The following is a 16,354-nucleotide window of genomic DNA, read 5'->3' as shown; positions in this document are numbered from 1 at the left end:
GGAAGAGGAAACGGGTGAGTGAAGTGGGTTTGGCCCCTCCTGAAAAAACGGAGAAAGACATCCTGCCCCATACATCACACTCTAAGGCCAACCTCTCAGGAGGCTGACGCGCCTGCCTGACCTAAACAAGAACAGCCTCCTCCTCACTTCCAGTCTGGACGGTTGATTGATCCAACTCAGGACAACTCTGGCCGTGTCCCGCCTGTTCAAAAACCTTCAGTGATTCCTCATTACCTAAGAGAAGGGATGGCAAATACGTCGCAAATGTACCACTAGCTGCCCCCACTGCTACATTCACGGCAGTCATCACGAGTCAATCCAGAACCTTCTCCCTCTGGGTCTTCTCAACCCAGCATGCCAAACAAGGACTACCAATCCGCGAGAGGCGACACTCCAGTTAAAACTGCTTTCCAGGACATCTGGTTAAAATGGGAGACTGACCATACAAGTTCATTTTTTCCCCTTCCGGGGAACCAACTAGAAATGATAGCAAAGAACTTTTTTTTAATGTGCTGCACCATAAAGACAAAGCAAATGGAGGCAAAACCACACTGGCAAGAGAGTTCCACAAATTCAAGAAGACCGAAGTCTGACCAGAGCTAGAAGGAACTCAGTCGGGCAAAGGAAGCAAATGGAATCACAGCCTCAAAGCGCCTGCAGAGGGCTTAGAGATAAGCGAGCTGGCGTGGTTGAGAGAAGCCCTGAGGGGCTCGGGCCTGGAGGGGCCAGGACAGTGCGGGAAGGAAAGGCACGGGCTTCACTCAAGAAAGTAACTGAAAGGCCCTACCAAGAGTGGTCCGGTCTCCAGGCCCACCTCTTCCACCCTTCAGCAGAAGACCCAGAAATAATCACCAGAAATTAAACAGGAGGGCTTCAGGTTTCAGGGAGCCTGGGCAGGTCAGAGAGGGGGAGAGAGAACTGAGTGAAAGCTGCCATAAGAAACGCTTGGATCCCCAGCCCTCCTCACTGCCCCATGCCTTGGATGCAGTGACCACGTATATCCCTTCCAGGGGCGCAATTCAAGGAGTCTTCTCTGGAGAAACTAAACCACCTCAAGGAAAAAAAAAAAAAGGTCTAATAAACATACTGACATTTATTGGTTCCCTCAAAAAAACCAGATGGCTCCTCAACCCCAAGCACCTTAAAGTGAAGCCCACCAGGTGACAAGTCCTACCTTGTACACAGAGCTTTCAATCACTATTAAATATGGACATGGCACAAACAACAAAGGAAAGAATCCATCAGACGTCATCAAAAGGAAAACCTTCTATGCTTCAAAGGACACTATCAAGAATGTGAACAGAGCTGACAGACTGGGAGACGGTATCTCCAAACCACACATCTAATAAGGGACTTCTATCTATAATATATAAGCTCACATAATATAAAAGCTCATAAGCTTTTATTATGGAATAAAAGACAACCCAATTTAAAAATCGGCAAAGGAGCTCAACAGACCTTCATCCAAAGAAGATATACAAGTGACCAATAAGCACAGGGAAATGCAAATCAAAACCACAAAGAATTCCACTTCATACCCACTAGGATGGGTATAATCACAGAAAATATCAATTGTAAGCAGGGATATGGAGAAACAGGGACCCTCGTATAACTACTAGTGAGAATGTAATATGGTGCAGCCACTTTGGAGAACCGTCTGGTAGTTCCTCAAAAAGGCAAAGAGCTGCCGTATGACTCAGCAATTCCATACCTAAGTGTCTCCCCAAGAGACATGAAAACCTATGGCCACACAAAAATTTGTATATGAAGTCCACAGCAGCATTTTTCATACAAGGTGGAAACAACCCAAAAGTCCACCAGCTGATGAATGGGATCAACAAAACTCCATGCAATGGAGTATTACTGAGCCATAAAATGGCATAAAGTTCTGATTCATGCTATAATACAGCTGAACCTTGAAAACATTACATTAAGTGAAAGAAGCCAATCACAAAAGACCACATATTGTATGACTCCATTTACATGAAGTGTGCAGAAAGGCAAAACTATAGTGACACCATTGGTGATGGCCTAAGGCTGAGGAAGTGGGCATAGGAGGTGGTAGCTAGAGGGTGTGAGGCTTATTCTGGAGGTGATGAAAATGTCCTAAAATTGATTGGTTGCACAACTCTGTGAATATACTGAAACACTGAACTGTACACTTTAAGTCAATGAATTATATGGTAGGTGAATTATATAACAATAAAGCTGTTAAAAAAAATATGGACCAAAAAAATATGGCCAAAGGTTATAGATATTGTCAGACATCAAAACAGATAGAAAAAAAAGGATGAAAAGGAAACAAAGACAAAGAAGGGAACAGAAGAAACTTTAAAAAATGATTCTTACTTCATATCCCCAGAAAGATAAGAAAAAAATTGTAGTCATGAAACAAAATCAGGATGTAATCAAAGAACAAGAAGGAACTCTTAAAAATTAAAAATATCATGGTCAAAGTTAAATATTCAGTAGAAGGTGGGGCAGAGAATGCCACCATATTCCACTAACCTAATCCACCACAACTGTACAATGCACCATGATCTTTTGAACCACTAAAAAAGAAAAATGCCATCAACTGAACTATGAACACACTAGCAACTGAAAGACTCATCCATCTTCTTCTATAGTCATAGAACCCTGATTTTATTCAGAATCGCAGTTTACTCAACTAAAAGAGTACACTTCCCTGGCTCTTTTGCAGCTAGTTGCAACCATACAACATAATTAAGTGTTGTGTGTGACTTCCAAGAAAGCTCCATAGAGGGAACGAAGTTGGCTTCCTCCTTCCTGATGCCTGGAATATAAATATGATGGCTGGAACTCCAGAAGCCATGACCTTGAGGGCAGAAGCCATGCACTATGTATGGCAGATAACTGGAGAGGAGACAGATCTCTGGTGATTTCAAGGAGCTGCTGGACCAGCCTTGGACAGTCTACCTCCAGACTTACTTTACATGAAAGAAAAATAAACTACTTATTTATGCCACTGCTACACTGGGTTTTATGTAATATGTACTCAGATACAGTCAACCAATTCAGAAGAATTAGAAGATAAAGTTAAGGAAATCTCCAAGAAAATGAGTTGGAAAATCAACAAAGAAATTGTAAAAATCATAGAGGGTAAGCCTAGGATATACAACATAAGACTAATAGGGGTTCTTGGATAACACAGAGCCAACAGAGGGAAAGAAATAATATAAGTAAATTTCCCCAAATTGAGAAATAGTAATCTCACAATTCAAAGTGCCTGGCTGAAAAAATCAGAAAGTAAAAACACACATATCCCAAAGCTCATCTGTGTGAAACTTAAGAACCTAAGGGATAGAAAGGAAATGCAAAATTTTCAGAGATAATAAACAAAAGCAAAAACAAAACAAAAAACAAAAACCCAAGTGACATAACAAAGGACAGAGAATTAGAACGTAATCATACTACTCGTGTTTGAAGACAATGGAGCAATGTACTGAAAAATGATTCTTGAAAATCATTGCTGGGAAAATGATTCATGACTTAGATTCTATACCCAAACTGTCAACCAAGTAAAAAACAACTGGCAAAGACTTGAACATTTATCTATCACACATTTTTCCTTTGGGAGATACTAGAGAATGCTTTCCAGCAAAATAAGCAGGCACACCAAACAGAGAGAAATATGAGATCTAGAAAACCATAGATTCCATACAGGAGAAAAGTAAAAGCAGGCTCCAGATGACAACCACAGAGCAGGTCGAGAACAACCAATTCAGACTGGAGCAGAACAGAGGCATCCGGGAGGAGAATCTCAAGGAGAAAGAAAGGGGAAATTGATGAATGATTTGATGGGTGTGAGCATTGGGGGAAAAACATTTTTTTTTTTTTTTAAGATTTTATTTATTTATTTGACAGAGAGAGAGAGACAGCGAGAGAGGGAATACAAGCAGGGTGAGTGGGAGAGGGAGAAGCAGGCTTCCCGCCGAGCAGGGAGCCCGACTTGGGGCTCTATCCCAGGACCCCCAGTATCATGACCTGAGCCGAAGGCAGACACTTAACAACTGAGCCACCCAGGCACCCCATGGGGAAAAACTTCTTTAAAAAAATTTATATGATGGTTATGATGGAACAATACATAAAATTTTAATAGGATTATTTAGAAATACACTAGTAAGAAAGCCATTTACTTGTAGGAAAAAACAAAAAAGTTGTACAAGAAATAAAATGTAATTATAATACATAATTACATAGTAAGCATAATTCTTGGCTCTGGCGGTCAATCTGCATGGTCAAGAAAACATAAACATTTTATTGCTTTTATTAAATTATACAACTTACTAGATATGATAGGATTGAGATGACAAGGGGAAAAGTGATATAACACCACTAAGGTTTTTCTATAGTACCAGAACAAGTACATAATGTCTTAGTGGTGATATCAAGGTATAGCAAGACAAGGGTATGACTTTGAACTAAGGAGATAAAACCCAGAACAAACAGCAAAAATTTACATTGATTGCTTCTGGGGATTGGGATTGGGGCTGGGGTGGAGTGGAACAAAAATCTGATGCTTCTCATTACAAGCCTCTTGGTATTAATTAATAATATAACTATTAATATCCATTGATTTAAAAATAAATTACCTATTTTTCATCCCAGGATAAAACAAAGATTTTGTATGAGGAGGACCTTCAGGATCTGACTCCCCTTTCCAGGTTTATTTTCTGTTATTCCCTGTCACATACCCGTACCCATGACTTTCCCCTCTGGAGCCCACTTCCTTATGCTTCCCCCAGGCTGTAGCAGCCCCTCCGGGGCTCTGCCTGATAGATCCTGCCCGTCCCTAAAGGCCCAGTCTGACTCCCTTCTGCTCGCACAGCAAGCTTGCAGAGTGCAAAAACCAAGCACCTTAAAGCTCAGGAGCCCCTAGTCGCAGTTCCGGCACCGTCTCTTCTAGAGATCACCAGGCTCATGGGGGGTTTGATGATAAGGACAGACAGCCAGGCTGGAGGGTCCTAGCTAGGGGCCCGGAAGCCACCGGAATTATATATAAAATGCTTCTGAAATTGTTCAGAGGCTCCATCCAGCACACAAGAAGGCCCTGCTGCACTTCCCCGCCGCTGGCTAAGTGTGCACTTGTCATACTCTCTTCCCTGCACCCCTTTTCTGTGTGTACTGGGCCCCTGGAAGGCAAGCCCCCAGAGCAGGTACTACACCTACTGGTCTTAGAGGAGATGTTTCAAAAGCAGGGAGCTCTCCTCACATAGCACCTGTCCAGGGGTGAGGCAGGGAAGGCAGCAGCGGCTAAGCCTATGGGCTGAGCGGTCTGGGCAGCTGGGTGGGTGTTTCTCTTGGGGTGAGCTATCCTAATCCTATAGCCCACGTCTACAAGCCCTGCCCAACCCAACAGCTGCCCTACTCGAGCCCTGAAGCGAATTCTGGACTTGGCATTCAAGGAGTCCATGTGGGCTCTTTGCCTACCCCTCCTTCAGTGTCCCCTGAGGTCTTTTTCCAGTACTATAGCCCCCCTGAGGCTGCACTTCCTGCCTGGACACGGCTGCCATCACCACCTCTCAGAAAAGGGCCTTCCTCACTAGCTCGGCTCTCAGGCAGCACGGCTGCTCCTCGACTCAGCCTCCGGCCTATGTGGCCGGTTTGTGCTTGCCCTCTGCACTAGCCCCGCCCTCCCTGGGTTTCTACTCGTGGAAAGGGCACCTGATGCCCACTCTTCTTCTTTTCTCATTATCATCAACGTATACTAGGGATTGGAAGGAAGAGTTTATCAAAGGGCTTACCCAGAATTTCACAAGAAAAAAGGCATTGGAAGGTCCCCGTTCAAAGAGCTCCTTGAGTCCCCCCTTTTTCTCTGGGAATTTGTCATAGATCTGGCGGATGTCCACGGCTTCGAGGTAGGGGTCACTATAGCTTGGGCTGGACTGGCCGATGTGTACAAACAGGTGCTTGTTGTACTGTGGAGAGAAAAGCCGGATTGAGGGTCAGGTGCAAGGTAGCAGGGCAGACAGAGCAGACCAGAGCTCAGAAAACAGCCGTGTGACCTGGAGCAAGTAACTTCACCGCTCTGGGCCTCAGTTTCCCAACTGGTAAAATGGAGACAGGAAAAGGATCCGATGTAAAGCAAAGTGAACGCATATAAAGCCCCTGGCTGCACCTGGCAGGTGCTCAGTAAACTGCAGTGATTGGGATCACTCTCAGTCCCGGCTCTGTCACTGAATAGCCTTACGCAAGTCATTTTCTACCTTTGGGCCTCTCGTATCTCATCTGTGATGTCAGACCACTGACCCAGATAAGGTGTTTTCAACTGTGCTCCACCCCGCAGATGGGGGCTGGGCTGCCTGTGACCCTCACAGGCACCTGGCTACACCCAAAGAAAGTCTACTTTGTTGTACACACTGGGCTTCTGAGTAAGAGTTGGATTAATGGTTCCTCAGCTGAAAAAACAAGTTTGAAAACATCAGAGTGAAATGGTCTGTGAAGTCCCCCGGGCTCTGGCGCTGTATCTGCTTCGCCTCCTCCAGCTCCACCTCCTCTGACCTTTCCAGGTGACGTGGGTCCCCCAAGACACTGAAGGGGAAGGGGACCGGGTGGGGGTGGGGCTCTGCTCTCTGCTGGCATCCCCAGGATGTGGCTCAGACACAGGAGGTTCCTCAGAGCCACGGGGGGGAAAAGGATGGAGCAGGGGGGAGGGCTGCGGGGGAGGGCAGAGCACAGGGAGGGAAGAGTCCAGGTCAGGGAGGGAGCAGCACAGGGAGAGGCCAAGAGCACTGGGATGGACAAAGAAACCAGGGGAGGGAGCCAGGGGAAGAGGGGAAGCGAGGAGGCGAGGAGGCGGAGTGAGGAAAGAAGGGGGAGGGGTGGACGAAGGAAAGGAAAGGGGGAGGGAGGGCCAGTGGACGGGAAGCCTGGGAAGGAAGAGGAGATCTAAGTGAAACCCAAAAGTAGAGTGGGGCGGAAGGCCAGGGCGGGAAGCCAGAAGCAGGTGGGGAAAGAGCTGAATACACGGGAGCGGGAGCCTCCAGGAATGGGGGCGGGTAAGCGAGCTGGCCAGGCCCAGGCCAGGACCTACCGTATCAGGGTCCTGCTGCTGTTCCAGGAAGGCAGAGAACTCCAACATCCAGAGCTTGGAGCTGGCCACACTGCGGCCCTGCCACGGGGGTGCCGGGGGCGCTGAGGGCGACGGGGTGGGTCCTGCAGGAGACTCAAACCCTGCACACAGCAGGAGAAGCACATGGGGAGCGGTCCGCACACAGCCTCCCTGCAGACAGCCTCTGCGAGGATCCCAGGCCCAGCAGTGAGACCCCGAGCTGGCTAGGAGATCTCCTGCCTCCCCGAAATAGGCCTCCCAGCAGGGGTGGAGGAGGGGAGCACTTGGCCTGGTACCAGCCAGTCCCCTTGGGCCCCTGGAAAGAACTGTAGTCAGGGGAAAATGGACGCTGGATGGGGGGCCAGGATGCCAACGGCACTGAGAGCTTCCTGAGCAGCACCGCTAGGTTCTTGTCGAGGAGCTTCTGGTCCAGTCAGAGATAACCAGACACAGCGACTGCTACAGTGACTTAAGCCCCGTGAGAACAGGAAGGTTCCTGATCTGTTCACTGCGGTCTCTTCAGCCCCTACAACAGTGCCTGGCTCAGAACAGGCATTCCCTACAGGTTTGCTAATAAAGGAAGTAAGGAACGTGGTAAGAATTGACAAGGTATGCACTTGGGGGTGGACAGGGAAGGCTTCTCCACAGAAGGCAATGCTTGAAGGAAGTAGCAAGCACAAGCAGGAGGCAGGAGGTGAAGACAGGGAAAGGGCACTCGAAGCAGAGCACAGGGCAGAGGCAAAGGGATGCGGCTGTGAGAAGCTCAGTGGGTTTGGAAGCTAGGTCTTCAGCGGAGCTGGCGAGCAGGTGGGTTTGTGCCCGTGGCAGGAAACAGAGGTAAAGAGAGGGGTCAAGAGTGGGGCTAGGCTAAGTAAGCAGCGTGAATTTGAGCCTGAGTGTTTGGGAGTGACAGAGGATTTTAAGCAGGGCACTGAAATGGTCAGACCTGCGTTTCTGGAAGGTCCTACCCAATATGAAGGAAGGACTAGGCAGGGAAGGGGCTGTCAGAAGCATGGTCCTGGGGATGTTTTCCCAGGGAAAAAATGAAGAAGGATTGATTGAAAGCAGTGCAGCAGAGGGAAGAGTAAGGGACATAGGAGGCACAAGAAGGGAGCAAAATCCCGGGCCCTGGTGCCTGACGGGATGTGAGAAAGCAGAGAGACAGAATTCCAGAGGCCCGACTTCCAGGCTAGGAGGAGGCTGGAGGCCCCGCGTGCTAAGGCAGGTAACTCAGGAGCACTCGAGGAAGGAGACGGAGAAGAAACGGAGGGGTGGGCGGAGGGCCATGCTGGACACGTGAGCCGTGCTTAATGCCCCAGCTGAATCACTCATCTGTTCAAGCACTGCTCACCGAGCAAGGGTTAGGGTGTGCGGCCACAACTAGATACACGAAAGACGCAGACCAGTCATTCACAGACGCTGCCCCCCCCAACCCCAGATAATGGCAATAAAGTGTCAAGTGCTAGATGGGGGCGCAGAGCGCTCAGGGCCCCTCAACTGGGCAAGGACAGGGCAGAGAAGCGTGCAGGCGGACGGGAAGCCTGAGCTGAAGCCCAGAGGCAGGGTGGGTAGGGGCACGGAGCGAAGGAGAGGAGAGAAGCTGAGTCACCGAGGAGAGCCATGCAAGTCCTACTACAGACTTCAGATCATATCCAGAAGGCACCAGTGGGCCAGGAAAAGATGTTAAGCCTAGGAACCACACGATGGGATGGACGCTTTATGAAGGTCACTGGGGTGAATCGCACGGTGAAGAGGGGAGGCAAGGTAAAACGGGGGGCAGGTCAGGAGGCTACTGCAGTCATGCAGGCCAGAGCAGGAGGGCCTGAACCAAGACAGGGGCCAGTGAGAGGAGGGGACAGACAGGAGGGCGGACTGCTCAGGGCTGGGAGAGAGCAGCAATCAGGACCCCAGGAGGGGAGCGCACTGCTCTCGGAGCAGGACAAGCCAGGCCAGAAGGTCGGCAGAGAATCATTCCCCGGGCCAGAAAACGTGGTTAAGGGTGAGGATCCTCCCTGCCCTGCAGAGAGGAAGGAGGTAAGGGACCCTTATGAGAAAGAAGCAAGTGTGCCCTGAGCAGTGAGAAGGAGGGACACCCACGCTCCACGCCTCTGCCCAGGAGTGCTCCCTCTGCTAACCAGCAGCTCCAGGCCGGAAAGCCGCGCTCTCCTCGGAGAGAGCACGTCTCCTCACTGTCCCTTCCCCACGCGCCTAGGGCAGTGCTGTGGGTGCATCGTGAAGACCCACTTAGTCCCTACAGCCAAGACAACCCTGTGAGGACACAGCCTTTCTAGACCATTGTGAAAGTGTCACCAAGCTGGCCATGGTCAAGAAATTTAAAATCCGAACAAAACTCCCATTTTGAAGGAGGGGATTACAGTGTCACCAAGAGGGGGGCCATTCCAAGAACCAAGCTGTTGGGAGGACCCATGCAGCATACGGGGGTGGCCAGCTGGAACAGGCACTCCCCTTTGAACTGCGTGCACCTGGGAAGGCCCTGAGCGCAAGCTGGGAAGCAGGTAAGGCAGCCCGAGCGGCACGAGGGGCTTGGTGCAGCGCAGAGGTGTGCGTGGTAGGGGCAAGGAATGGGGTGGAGCCAGGAGACTGGGATGTCTGGTCTGAGCACGTGCCAGGGCCGCATCTAAGAGGGCCATGAGATGTCCAGTTGTCGGGGGGCCTGGGACCCCAGGGGCTGGGGGGGAAGGGGCTGCAGGCGTGTGAGGCACAAGGGAGCCGCGCACTGCCGACCCACCTGGCAGAGGCAGCGAAGGCTGGACAGCGTAGGTTTGCTGAGAGAACGGTTTCACACTGTGGGAGACAGGAGAGAGGAGGTGTAAGCCTTAGGGCAGGCGGCAGCCCAGGAGCCTCCAGCAGTGTCCAATGCTGTGTGTGTGGCTGGCCCTGGTGGTCTGGCCATCAGTGGCCTTGGGGGGCTCTGGCCACCTGCTCCCTCCCTTGCCAAGTCTGTCAGGTTTCATGGATGACCCAGAGAAGCAGCGTTGTCTATTGGGAAAATCCACTCCTCCCTCTCTTCCTTCCCTCCCGTCCTCCCTCCCGCCCTGGCCAGCCAGAGGTCAGCTTCCTAGCCTCCCTTCCCTTGGGGTCCCAAGCTCTGGCCCTGCTTCACCGTGGACAGACTGGCGTTTCAGCAAACGCCACCCCAGGGGGTCCACACTGCAGACTGAGCTGTTGCCTGCGAGCAGGAGAGCTCAACCCCAAAGCCCCAGCCCCTCCTGAAAGGCTGACCCCAGGCTGCGGCCCTGTCCCAGACTGGGAGCCAGGCTCCACAGCACAAGTTTATGGGCTCAAGTTCAGTTTGGAGAGCAACTGGTAGCAGGCCATACTCACTCATGGGATGTTCCGGCTTGGCCCGGCAAGGCTCCTTGCCAAAACTGAGGAGGCAAAAAGTGCAGAGTCAGCCCACCCCATGCCCGGGGGCCGTGGTGTGGGGGGGCCAGGCAGGGGCCTCAGCTGGAAGGCAGGGCTGGGGGCCTGGACCCAGTGGATGGTAAGGAGAGAGAGTTAGCGCTACTATCCAGTACTAAATGTGTTTCGAGGAGCTCTAGTCTCTGGACCTGCTCTGCCGAGAAGGTGCTCCTCGGGAGAAGCCCCAGGTTTGGAATCACGGCAGCGACAGTCCTCCCTCAGAAGCCCACAGTGCGTAGCAGCACTGAAGGCCTAACAGTCCCAGATTTAAGAAACCTATTTAGTTCTAAGTGTCCCAAACTTCCTTACACAGATTCACTTTGTGTCATTATCTAGGTAATACCCTGATGGACTAGCGGTCTCTGGAACACACTTTGAAAACTGCTGGATAGGCTCACTGAGCATGGGGCCAGTCACTGTCCCTTCCCCACGCGCCTAGGGCAGTGCTGTGGGTGCATCGTGAAGACCCATTTAGTCCCTACAGCCAAGACAACCCTGTGAGGACACAGCCTTTCTAGACCACTGTGAAAGTGTCACCAAGCTGGCCACGGTCAAGAAATTTAAAATCCGAACAAGAGTCTGTTCCTGAAACCAGCTCTCTGACTGGAAGGCAAGCAGTGCTGAGTGCCTGGGGGAGCGGGGACAGGGCCGAGCGGTGGAGGGCTGCTCACGGGTGCGCCGGCGCTGCCCCGAAGCCTCAGGCTTCAGCCCCCATCCCGGGACGTCAGCCCCCTCGTCTGTCAATCGGGCCAGGTGCAGAGCTGCTCGGTCAGTCAGCTAGTGGGGGCGGCTCTGCCCCCTGTGGAAGGTCTGCTGTGTCACTAGCAAGGCCCCCGAGGAGGCAGGGCCAGCGCCGGCGAGCCGTGCCTCAGCATGGCCCCTCGGCCCTTGGTCCCTCCTTCCCCCTGGCTCTCCAGGCCTGGGAGGACTCGAGAGAGAAATGGGGCCTGGCCAGTGCCCCCGGCTCCTCAGGAGGGGGAGGAGAGAGAAGGAGGGGCTGACGTGGCCTCTGGCTCCAAGCAGCCCCACTTACCCCTGAGACTGCTGGGTGGCCTGGGCCCCGGGCGAGGGCCATTTTACTGTGGAAGGCTGTGGCGGAGATGGCCTGGGCGGGCGACATGGGAGCCATGCTCTGCAGGGCCTTGTCCTTAGCTGCCTGGTCCTGGGGAGACATTGGAAGGGAGGGCCTCAGCAGTGGTCACTATGGCAGGTGTGGGTGAGGCGGGGTCCGGGCTTGTGCTCAGGGAAGCTGTCCCACCGCCAGTGGCCAGAGCCGTGGACAAGGCCCTGGGGGACCAGGCTCGTGCCCATGCAGTGCTAAGAACTTGGCTTGTGACTGAGCACAGGTCACTTGGTTCAAGTGGTTCCTCTGATCAGTTTCCTCCTCTGTCAAAGGGGTAAAATGCTTGTCCAGGCTATTTTATTAGAGCGTAAAGGGCCTTGGGAAACCATCTGCCAGACCGTGTCTCGATGAAGGCCTCTTAGTCCTTGCTCGCCTCCACGCCACTGGCGGCTGGCCCGGCACCTGGCTCACGGTAGATGGTACATAAACATGTCAGAGCCCTCCTCGAATGGCCAGGAGGGGTCCTCCGCGGTCACATGGACTGTCTGGAGGCCTGGGACGGTCTTCCGCGGCCCCACCTGTCTCAGTTCTGCCTCATGGGTCTCCCCTCGCACTGCGGATGCCCGAGGCACCCCTGCCTTTTACATGGCAGGTGTCAACACCCGCTACTTGCCCTCCGTGGGCCCAAAGACACCAAAGAATGGGTTCGCCCCGCACAGGCTCTGAACTAACAAGCACTCAGGAAAGCACCTGTAAGCACTTAGGACACTGGCGAGAACAGTAATAATAACCTGTATACGTGTGTAAGCCAGCGGTCCCCATCCTGAGGGCCCCACTCCTACAGGTCTTCAAAATGATGACATGTATTTCAGTACTTCCGTATTTCAAAAAGCCTAATGGGAACTGTGTTTTTGTCCAAAGTAAGACCACATTTATAGACTGGAATGGCAAGCTTTATTCACTATGTGTAACTTAATTGAGGCCAAAAGATTGGATTATTTCAGCTCAGGAACTCAGATTAGGAATTCTGTCTTTATGATGAGTATTTTTAAATGGGAAAAATAAATTAGTCATCATCTGGTAATTAAGTGGTAGCCCCAGACAAGTGTGAGAACTGACGGAGGCCCTTGCAGCTCACAGGCGCTTCCCCATGACAGTTTCTCCCGGCCCCCACAACAGCCCCGTGAAGTGGCACCACCGTGGGGGCATGAGGCTCTGGGGACCCAGGTGGTCCCCCAGCGTCCCGGCACCTCACAACTGTGGAGCCAGAACTCCAGAGGCCCTGCCACTCAGCCTCTCCAGGACCATGTGCACTCACGTGGCACAAGATGGCCCACAGAAGGTCAAGAACACGGCCTCACTTTGATTCTGAACATCACAGCACTCCCATGAGGCTGGCGAGACTGGTATGATCCTCATTTTAAGAAACAGAGGCTCAGAGAATTTAGGGCGCTGACAGTAGTGATGGCTGGCCCGAGAGCTTGGTCCAGGTTGGCATGTCAACTCAGCACTGGGCCTCTGGGCCTCTGCAGGCCTGCGGGGGTGGAGGGCAGGGGGAGGGAAGGGTGCACACAGCACAGAAGGCACAGACCATTCTGAGAGGAGGGCTCATCCTCAAACCACCGTCCTTTTGGGTCCAACCTGGGCTTTGCTCTTAGAGGCTCTCTGATAACCAAAGAGGGAGCTCTCAGCATAAGGTAGCCTCTTGCCAAGAACACGTGCACTGTTCAGGAGGGAAAAGCCAAATGTGCCCAGGCCAGGCGGCCCCGGCCTCTCCCTCCAGGAGGACATGTGTGATGCAGCAGGCCGTACCCTCAGAAAGCCCACGGACCTCTGTGGTTAACAACTGCACTGTGAGGCCGGAGAGCTCCATCCGCTCAATGTCCGCAACTTATGGCCCTTCCCGGAGAGCTGATCTCAACAAATGACTGGGGCTCAGGAAACCACGTCCTCACCCAGGGTGGAACAGGAATCAGGAGGAAGTGGGAAGGACCTTATGGGGAGTGACATCAGTGACCAGGTTACAAGGCCAGGGAATCACTGAATTTGGGGCTGGAGAGGACCTCAGATACCACCTTGCTTCACCCTGTCATTTCACATTTTAAACCGAATAGAGCTTGAGAGCCAGTGACTCCCCACGCTCACATTGCCCAAGGGCAGAGCCAGCTAGACCAAATCCCGAGTCCTGGAGGATTTCTACCTAGGAGAAGTCTGTCCACCAGGGAAACAAATTACTTTGGGTCCCAGACCCCTCTGAGAATACGACAATATCCTCAGACCACTCTCCCCGAGAAAATGCACACAAAGATCTACATATTATTTAAGGGGCTCATGGCTCCCCTCAATGTCTGTCTAGTGGTCTATGAGAGCTCTCCCCAGTCTCTAAGTTAGAGCCTATGGACAAAGGTAGCAATTCCTTGAAGTAAATGTGGGCCATCTGGTCCACAAGGGAATTAAAAGTTTCCCTCGATGGCTGTAAACAGAACACTGGAAAGTGTCTTCTCCATTCTGGCTCCCTGCCAGGGTCCCAGTGAGTGAGAAGCAGACCAGAGAGGGGAAGTAGGGAGCAAGCTGGACTCCAGGCCCCAGGGGCCTCCAGGAGTACGTGTGCCCAGCCTGAGAGGGAGGGAGTGACGACAGCTGAGGCCCAGCCACCTGTCCAGGGGACAAAGGAGCGAGGTGCTGGGCTGCAGCTGTGAGGGCGGGGGACAGCTGGGCTGAGTGGGCAGTGGGACGCGGCTTCCTGGGAGTTCCCCCCACTCATTCGGAGCCTCCAGTGTCAGGATCATGGACAACCAGAGCCACATAGGACCTTCAAGCTCATCTAGTGCAGAGGTTTTTAATTGGGTTCTAAGCTACTCTGGGGTTCAAGAGTCATGGAGCATGAGAGGTAAATAGGAGCAGGGGGTCTCTGGTCTATTCTGCACCAACCTAGCTTTGACCAGGGTAGCTCCTTTGTTAACATATGGGTGTCGCATTTTGTTTGGGAAAAAAACAAAAGGGACCTCCACTGCTTAAAAAAAGTGTGTTAACTGCTGGCCTCAGTCTGAGACCCCAAATGTCAGCTCTTCCTGCCAAGTAGCTGGGCAAGCTCTGCGATGAACACCTCTATGATGGGGAGCTCATTCCCACCTGGTATTCACCAAAAGGGTCCCCTGGCTCTAGTGTCCAGGAGGCCTGAGTCCTGTGGGAAACAGACTGCCCCCTATTGGGGAGTGGCCCTGTGAGGTGGGACTGATCTGGGAAGGGGAGAGAACTGCCCATCTCAGAGAGCAGAGCATAGGAAGGAATTCCACCAGCTCCCACAGTACCATCCACCCCACCCCCACAGCAGTGCCTCCTAAGCCTGACCACCCCACAGGCTCAGGGGATGGCACGGAGGGGCCAGGGCCTCCAGGAGGTCCTCAAGGAATGGGGTGTGGAGGGCAATCCCGCTGTGACCTGGGGATGCTGTAGAGCCTGGTGGTCATAAACACACACACACACACACACACACACACACACACACAGCTCTGACATCAACTGTCATTCCCTGTGCAGACAAGGAGTAGTTACAGGCTGAATCCCAGGAAGCATGCTGGCTCTGCACATGAACAGCCAGCCCCTGAACCCAAAGGGAATACTTTTCCTGCTGGAAAAAGAGCCCTAACTTCTAGGAAGCTGGCCCCACCTGTGCCCTAGGTCTTCCCTCCCACTGCTGCTGGTTTGCCTTACCTTTAGCTTGGCCTGGATCTCGCGGGCTTTTCGACGAGCCAGCACCTGGATGTGGCTGGAGACCTGTAGCAGGAAGAGAAGGCTCCTGTCCCTACCTCCCAGGAGCCCTGTGCTCCCCGTGCTGGCTCCTCGACCCTCAGCCCTCCACCATCCTCAAACCACATCTGAGTGAATGAGTGAATGAAAGGGGCAGTCAATGATGGGCCTTCAGTCCTGCCACATCCAGCTAATCCAGAGTCTGGCAATAAATCAAAGTACAACGCCAGTCCTTCACTCTCTGTTCTTCTGGTGTCCTGGACATGGGAGGGGAAGGATTTCCTCCCAGCTGATGGCAGCAGGGACTGCAGGGAAACTGAACGGTCTGTGGCACACCAAAAAGAGATAACCCCTCTGAACCAGCCCCACCAAGAACCCACCCTCGGTCCTGCAGAGGGCCTGGCCCACCACAGGAACAGACTGGGACTGGGGTACCTGCCCCTGGGACCCACGCTCATCTCCCAGGGCCCACCTGCTTCCTGGTGCGGGTCTTCCCTGTCCGGAGCTTGATGTAGCGGGCAATCAGCTCATTCCGACCTACAGAGACACCAACATGCTCTCAGCAGGAGAAGGACAAAAGCAGAAACACAGGAGGATCTGGGGATCCCTTCCCTCATCCTCTGCCCACCTTGAGTGGGGACTTGGGGTGAGGATTCTGCAGGTGCCCTCCTTGGATCCCAAGAATCTCCCAGCAGCAAGAGGAAGCTGAGGCCTTGCTGCGGGAGTGGTAACCTGAGAGCAAGGAGGTGACAGGGCTGCAGGCCCCATACAAACTCGGGGAGCTCCCTTCTCCCACACTGGCCACCTCCTCCCCCCACTCCACAGCAACCTGACAGCTGCCAATCTGTCCTGCCTCCTCCTGGGGCCTTCTGCACACTTGGGAGGCTGCAGGGCAGTGCCTGGGCCTTGACACTCCCCCATGCAGCGCCCCCCCCCCAACTGCCCACAGCTTCTACCACCTCCATAAATGAGCAGGACCTTACGAGATGTCTTGCCTTGTCTCCTGACGGGAGATCAAAGTGCTGAGACACTGAGCGTCCCCAGGG

General features: G+C 52.7%; 1 protein-coding gene across 3 annotated transcripts in view; it reads right to left on the bottom strand.

Annotated features, from left to right (window-relative positions):
* The window catches only part of TEAD4 (TEA domain transcription factor 4), a 66,519-nt gene that overhangs the window by 12,277 nt on the left and 37,888 nt on the right, over positions 1-16,354 (bottom strand). For 2 of the 3 annotated variants that reach the window (XM_032390797.1, XM_032390795.1), the window contains exons 3-9: positions 15,781-15,845; positions 15,273-15,335; positions 11,529-11,657; positions 10,418-10,461; positions 9,822-9,877; positions 7,055-7,194; positions 5,766-5,939 (exon numbers count right to left, since the gene is read on the bottom strand). In XM_032390797.1, coding sequence (XP_032246688.1) covers positions 5,766-5,939; positions 7,055-7,194; positions 9,822-9,877; positions 10,418-10,461; positions 11,529-11,657; positions 15,273-15,335; positions 15,781-15,845 — 671 coding nt within the window. The remainder of the gene's footprint in view (positions 1-5,765; positions 5,940-7,054; positions 7,195-9,821; positions 9,878-10,417; positions 10,462-11,528; positions 11,658-15,272; positions 15,336-15,780; positions 15,846-16,354) is intronic. The other variant, XM_032390796.1, reaches the window with a different exon arrangement.

The sequence above is a fragment of the Phoca vitulina genome, unplaced genomic scaffold (genome assembly GCF_004348235.1).
Source record: "Phoca vitulina isolate PV1807 unplaced genomic scaffold, GSC_HSeal_1.0 scaffold59, whole genome shotgun sequence".
Classification (NCBI taxonomy): domain Eukaryota; kingdom Metazoa; phylum Chordata; class Mammalia; order Carnivora; family Phocidae; genus Phoca; species Phoca vitulina.
Note: the sequence above shows the minus strand (reverse complement) of the source record. Positions and strands in the feature narration are given on the sequence as shown.